At 39.6% G+C, this 7,155-nt stretch overlaps 2 protein-coding genes across 2 annotated transcripts in view; one reads left to right on the forward strand and one right to left on the reverse strand.

Annotated features, from left to right (window-relative positions):
- Nucleotides 1–425, reverse strand: part of emc8 (ER membrane protein complex subunit 8) — a 4,590-nt gene extending 4,165 nt beyond the window's left edge. Inside the window, exon 1 of the mRNA XM_060878817.1 lies at nt 1–425. This exon is cut by the window's left edge and continues 96 nt beyond it. Coding sequence (XP_060734800.1) covers nt 1–117 — 117 coding nt within the window. The 5' untranslated portion in view covers nt 118–425.
- A 738-nt stretch (nt 426–1,163) lies between these two features.
- LOC132851802 (cytochrome c oxidase subunit 4 isoform 1, mitochondrial) lies at nt 1,164–3,643 on the forward strand. Its single transcript, XM_060878818.1, has 5 exons — nt 1,164–1,243; nt 2,355–2,428; nt 2,689–2,853; nt 3,089–3,220; nt 3,337–3,643. The coding sequence occupies exons 2-5, from the start codon at nt 2,356–2,358 to the stop codon at nt 3,471–3,473; spliced, it is 507 nt and encodes a 168-aa protein (XP_060734801.1). The 5' UTR covers nt 1,164–1,243; nt 2,355; the 3' UTR covers nt 3,474–3,643.
- Nucleotides 3,644–7,155: the final 3,512 nt, after the last annotated feature.

The following is a 7,155-nucleotide window of genomic DNA, read 5'->3' on the forward strand; positions in this document are numbered from 1 at the left end:
TTTCTTCTTCTCCTTGTGCTTCTCAGCCACCAGCAGACCGTTGACGGCGCACTGAGGGAACTTAGCAGCGTGGAGTAACATCTTACAGTAGGCCTGAGTGGTCAGTTTAATAGGCATTTCTGCTGTTTAAACACTCAAACAGTGACCTGGAGTGTGTGTGAATCCACAAAGAGGCTCTAATGTAGCTCTAAAACACACACACTTACACTATTAGCCTGTTAGCCTATTAGCTCGCTAGCTAACTTATCTCTCCTTATTCATGCCTTCTTTTGTGATCCTGAGCCATAAAAGTATCAAACTAATAAAGTATTTGTTTCAGCGTCTGTGTAATAAAAAAAAGCAAAAATAAACAAAAACCTGCCTTCAAAATCATAAGCTCGTGCAAACGGTTGCTGTGAGGTTTTTTTTTTATTTTATTTTTTAACCCACCCGTTAAGCTATTTTCACTTTGATTGGTTAAGAATTTGTACTAGCAAGTAATGTACCAATCAAGCACCGATTAGTATTCAATATTACCCAATCACAGGACAGAAGGCGGGATTTCTACCAATACGGGTAGGGAATGTAATGCGTTCACTGCAGGTGCTGCCTGGACACCGGTACCGTAAAGTGTTATGTGTTTTGCGACATTTCAACGACAGACGTTTCAGTTCAACGGTTTGTTGCCCTTTAACACCTATCAAAGGTCAGTTTAGCGTCCAATGATTAAAAATGTCCTACATATGAAAAAAAGTATATAAACAATGTTTAAATATAGGACGAATAAGATACAAAAGAACTATAAACACGTTTTAATGTCACAGCATCTTTAATAAAAAAATAAAAAATAATATATACATTTGCAGTAGTCGTGGCTTGTAAATGCATCGTTATATATATTATATGTATAGTTATGTAGTTTTATATAAAAGTCTACTGAACATGGGCGGAAATTAAACAAATAAGAAGCGTTATTTACAGTGGATAGTGTAACTGAGCCAAAATGGCGGCCTGCACCGTTCAGTTTCTCTGGCTGTTTATTTATATATTTTAATTTGTCAATTTGTATCCTTAAACTTGTATTTTATTTTTTATTTTTATTCTAGATTTTTTTGTTGTACTATTTACAGTTTTAATAACATACCAATAGGTAAAGTCTCTATTTTGGTACTGTTTTATCGCTTTACCCACAATGCTCAGCGGCGTTCTGCTTCCGGTCCTGGTTTCTGACTTCCTCCTTTAGGTGGACGGCTAAAGGAAAGAGGTAGGTGACCGGGACAGAAACAGAAATATTGGGGTTTATTTTGGGGATTAGTCACAATATATGACCGTGTTCTACTTTAAATAAGCGTCTACATCGGTTTCACACGTATTCGTTTATCTACGCGGAATAGTTTCGTGATTTTCCGAACAAACTCAGCGTGACATTGAGGCTGCCGCATTGGTTTCGGTTGTGTCCCAATTTACTCCTTGATCCCTACATAGGGGCCCTAAATCCAGTATCCAAGCCTCCATATCCAGTGCACTAGCTCTATATCTGCAGTGTAAATTGTATGTTTTTTATTCACAGGAGGAAGTTGAAGTGATGAAGCGTCTAGATAATATCTAGTTAGCTTTATCACGGTGTATCACGTAGGTGTGTGCTAATGTGCTAACTTACATTTAGCAATAATTGTAATTACGATATAAACTATAAACTAATATAAACTAACGTCAAATGTGTTGATCTTAAGCTCGACCCGAATATGACCTCCGTGTTGCTAGTGCTGGAGTGTGTAGTATCTTGTGATACAGACCAGAAAATATTCAGAAGTCATTCTTGATGGTCGCTTTATTTGGGACACATTAAGTGTTTAACAGTGGTGAACCCAGATAGCTCTTCTTCACAGGCTTTTAACAGTGCCAAGACATTACGTTACTGCTACCTGCTGGACAGACATAAATAGATCTCACCATACATCATTCTGCATGAACTCTGCACTCAGTGTGTGATGAGAGGACTGAGATTGTGCAGCTCATCAAAGTCGGATCATATCGTAAATGCTCCTCTGTTACATCCGATCTTGATCGCTAGTTTGATTTCCTAGACATATAAGCACTGCTGTATGTTGTGCACAGAAGCATCATGCATGTGGTGCTCAGATTATTGGCACACATTGCAAATACTAGCAGTAATATTGTGTAGAATTCCTAGCTAGATATCATGACTGTAGTACCATGTGACCGTACATGTCGCTTTGGACTTTGCCTGTGTCTGGTTTGATTAAGATCGACGTGTTGGACCGAGCCAGGTGTCAAACTTGAAGTTGAGAAGCTGTAATATTAATTATTAACTGTATGTATGTATGTAATGTATTTTTTTTTCCTACACACAGAATGCTGGCAACTAGAGCACTTCGTCTTGTTGGGAAGCGAGCCTTGTCGACTTCAGCGTGCCTGCGTGGCCATGGTGAGTTTCACATCAATGCTACTTCAGTACTGTTCGGTTTGTGTAATGTATTTTATTAACGGATCCCGGAAATGACAGGGACTCGATGAGATCTACAGCTATGTAGTTGTAGTTGCAGCTAAAGTTTTGGGATTGGTCTGAGGAAATCTCTGGAATTCCATCATTTGGAATTCATGCTTATTTTGCATCGTAACTAATTTAAAACAAAATAAAATACAGTTGGATTTTTGTCTAACGAGCATGGTCTTATTTTCTTTTAGGTGTCGCCAAGGTGGAGGACTACACCCTCCCTGCATATTTTGATCGTCGTGAGTCCCCCCTGCCTGAGATTAGATATGTTCAGCAACTGAATCCGGAGCAGAAGTCCCTCAAAGAGAAGGAGAAGGGCTCCTGGTCTGCGTTGTCCAAAGAAGAGAAAATCGCACGTACGTACTCATAAAGGAAAAATGGCGCACGGGATCTGTCTTTAAATCGTGGAGATGTCCACACACCTTGTATTAATAGCCTTTAATAAGCGAATTTGTTGTTAGATTTCTAGCCAGACAAGTTTTCGGTCACAATACCATAATGACGTGATGCCGTGGATAAGATATGGTTCATACACATTCCCAGACTATACATTGGATTCTGATCCTAAACGCTGTTTCTTTCTTGTTGCAGTGTACCGTATCAGCTTTAAGGACAGCTTTGCTGAGATGGGTAAGGGTTCAGGACAGTGGAAGTCCGTGGTCGCTGGAATGTTGTTCTTCTTCGGCTTCACCGGCCTGGTCGTGCTGTGGCAGAGGAATTACGGTATGCATCCTTGTCCTTAACACACTTTAGTTACTGTTTATCTGAAATTCAATACTCTTCCACATCAATACATACATCGAGCGTAAATGTTCATTTTACCGTCTTTTGTTTTGCAGTTTACGGAGACGTTCCTCACACCCTGGACGCCGAGTACAAGCAGAAGGAGCTCCAGAGGATGCTCGACATGAGGATCAACCCCGTCCAGGGCTTTTCCGCCAACTGGGACTATGAGAACAAAGCTTGGAAGAAATAAATTCTCTTAATGTTTTTCAGTGGACCACGTTACACAGCTTCTTGTTAAATGTGCAGATCAGTGAAAAGTCGATGTATGACTTTCTCTATACCTCAAGTGAACTTTTCTTGGAAGACCACTTCCTCTTAAGGTTATCGTATACTATAAACAGAATAAAATTCTTCACCATCTTTCTGTTGTAAATTCTTTTCTTATAGAGATTCGTATAAGGTGAAGGAGAAGCAGTGTGTGTTCTTTGCTCCTGTTGGTATTCTATGGATCGTGTCACTCCATATTTAAATAAGGTTAAACTTTTCTCAACTTTATCACATCTCTGAACACACACACACACACATCTAGTCGATCGTATCACCAGATGTCAGTTTTCATTCTGTAAGTGACGTGACATACGGCTAAGTACGGTGACCCATACTCAGAATTCATTCTCTGCATTTAACCCATCCAAAGTGCACACACAGCAGTGAATACACACACACACTGTGAACACACACCCGGAGCAGTGGGCAGCCATTTATATGCTGCGGCTCCCGGGTAGCAGTTGGGGGGGTTCGGTTCCTTGCTCAAGGGCACCTCAGTCGTGGTATTGCCGGCCCGAGACTCGAACCCACAACCTTAGGGTAAGGAGTCAAATTCTCACCATTAGGCCACGACTTCCCTCACTGAAAATAAATCTCCATAATGTTTAAAGAATCATGTGCTCCTCTATAACATAGGGCTATGATTTTTTTTTACACTTAAAAACAATAATTGCTTATAGGAAAAGTCTGCAAAAAGAATTAATGCAAAGCCTTTTTAATCTATTCACTCATTCATTCATTTTCTACCGCTTATCCGAACTACCTCGGGTCACGGGGAGCCTGTGCCTATCTCAGGCGTCATCGGGCATCAAGGCAGGATACACCCTGTACGGAGTGCCAACCCATCGCAGGGCACACACACACACACACTCATTCACACACACTAGGGACAATTTTCCAGAGATGCCAATCAACCTACCATGCATGTCTTTGGACCGGGGGACGAAACCGGAGTACCCGGAGGAAACCCCCGAGGCACGGGGAGAACATGCAAACTCCACACACACAAGGTGGAGGCGGGAATCGAACCCCGACCCTGGAGGTGTGAGGCGAACGTGCTAACCACTAAGCCACCGTGCCCCCTCCTTTTTAATCTATAAAAGATTTAATTTTTTTGAAGATTAAGTAAAAAATTTTAAAATCCTAAAAAAAGTCATACTTTCTACTTGGTCAGAAAGTGTTGATTCATTTTCTCTAACACAAAATTACAGTTTTTTTTGTTAATGCACATGCTGTAATATAGTAATTTATAGAGTAACATCTTATATAAATATGACATGAATAAAAGAGCATATTTAACCTGTTCTTATTAGTTTTACATCAGTCTTCACGACTGTTTCTCAGCTGTGTGTTTTGTTGTATTAACTTCAAGAAAGAGAAAAAAGTTGCTGCAAGGTAAGTAATAAGAGGAACTAGTTGAGGACTTACCCCAAGATTAGATATAATTATAAACAGATAAGATAAGACAAAATGATTGTTCACAATGGATATTGCCTGTGATAAGAAACTGTTCTTGTGCCATAAACAACTAGTACACCCACTGTTATGTATCCTGTGCAATATTCTATGGTGCAATATCTTTTACTAGAATCTAGGGAACTATATGGGGGGCACGGTGGCTTAGTGGTTAGGACGTTCGCCTCACACCTCCAGGGTTGGGGGTTCAATTCCCACCTCCGCCTTGTTTGTGTGGAGTTTGCATGTTCTCCCCGTGCCTCGGGGGTTTCCTCCGGGTACTCTGGTTTCCTCCCCCGGTCCAAAGACATGCATGGTAGGTTGATTGGCATCTCTGGAAAATTGTCCGTAGTGTGTGATTGTGTGAGTGAATGAGAGTGTGTGTGTGCCCTGTGATGGCACTCCGTCCAGGGTGTATCCTGCCTTGATGCCCAATGACACCTGAGATAGGCACAGGCTCCCCGTGACCCGAGGTAGTTTGGATAAGTGGTAGAAAATGAACAAATGAATCTGTAACGATCTCAACTGCACCTTTGTGCATTATTTAGACTTTATCTTTTTTACCCTTTTGTCTATGTTTATATACAGTGTCGCTCTGTGAACCCTTTAGAAATTTCTATATTTCTGCATAAATATGACTCAAAACATTATTGGATTCATCATCAAGTCCTAAAAGACAAAGTGAATGCAATCAATCAATTGAGCCAAAAATATTACACGTCTTCATTTAATTACTGAGAAGAATTATCCAGCATGTCATACCTGTGACTTGCAAAAGTATGTGATCCTTTGTTTCAGTATCTGTTTTGATCTCCGTGTGCAGCAATAACTGGAAGTATATTTTCCAGTAACTTTTGTCCTGCACAATGGCTTGGAAGAATTTTATCCAGTCCTCAGTACAGAAAAGCTCCAACACTGATTTTAGTGGGTGTCCTCACATGAACTGCTTCATTTCCTTCTACAACATTTCTTTTGGATTAAGCTCAAGTCATTGACTTGGCCATTCTAAAATGTTCCTCTTTAATCTGTGATATATCTCGGTTCTTTAAATAAAATCAGCCACTCACGGAGACCTGATTGTCGTCCCATTGACTTAAATCAGATGAACTCTAATCTGATGTCGTAGCTTAGTGGTTAAGGTGCTGTGCTCCCGACCAACTGGAAGGTTGTGAGTTTGATTCCCACGTCCACCAAGCTGCCTCTGTTGGGCCCCTGAGCTAGGCCCTTAACCCTCAGTTGTGTATATAAAAAAAAGAGATAAAATCTAAGTCGCTCTGGATATAAGGGCGTCTGCTAAATGGTGTAAATGTAAATTAAACACGAATCCTAGAGGTTCATGTACTTTTGCCTCACACGGATATATAATATTGGAACATTTATAATATATTTGTCTGATTTGGTGATTCTGATAATAAGTTTAAGTCATTTTTGTAGTAAACATTTGGGGATTTTCCTATAACACTATGTGCTGAGGTGCTTTATTTCTTATTTGATGGAGATTTCCTGCTTAAAACATTCAAAGCTGTATAACTGATGTAGTGAATAGCTGATGAATGAGATGATGATGATGATAAATGAGATGATGATGATGATGATGATGATGAATGAGATGATGAATGAGATGATGAATGAGATGATGTATGATGATGATGATGATGAATGAAATGATGATGTATGATGATAATGAATGAGATGATGAAGGAAATGATGATGATGATGATGATGATGATGATAATGAGATGATGATGATGATGATGTATGATGAATGCGATGATGATGATGATGAATGAGATGATGATGATGAACGAGATGATGATGATGATGTATGATGAATGAGATGATGATGAAGAATGAGATGATGATGATGATGTATGCTGTATGATGATGATGCTGAATGAGATGATGATGAATGAGATGATGATGATGATGATGATGATGAATGAGATGATGAATGAGATGATGTATGATAATGATGATGATGATGATGAATGAAATGATGATGTATGATGATAATGAATGAGATGATGAATGAAATGATGATGATGATAATGAATGAGATGATGATGAACGAGATGATGATGATGATGTATGAGATGATGTTGATGATGATGAATGAGATGATGATGATGAACGAGATGATGATGATGATG

Source organism: Tachysurus vachellii, chromosome 9 (genome assembly GCF_030014155.1).
Source record: "Tachysurus vachellii isolate PV-2020 chromosome 9, HZAU_Pvac_v1, whole genome shotgun sequence".
Classification (NCBI taxonomy): Eukaryota; Metazoa; Chordata; class Actinopteri; order Siluriformes; family Bagridae; genus Tachysurus; species Tachysurus vachellii.

Bases quoted from the DNA above. Each gene is read 5' to 3' on its own strand.
- LOC132851802 (XM_060878818.1), top strand. From the start codon at position 2,356: ATGCTGGCAACTAGAGCACTTCGTCTTGTTGGGAAGCGAGCCTTGTCG. The intron at 2,429-2,688 runs GTGAGTTTCACA...ATTTTCTTTTAG, and splicing joins AGCGTGCCTGCGTGGCCATG to GTGTCGCCAAGGTGGAGGAC. The intron at 2,854-3,088 runs GTACGTACTCAT...TTCTTGTTGCAG, and splicing joins CAAAGAAGAGAAAATCGCAC to TGTACCGTATCAGCTTTAAG.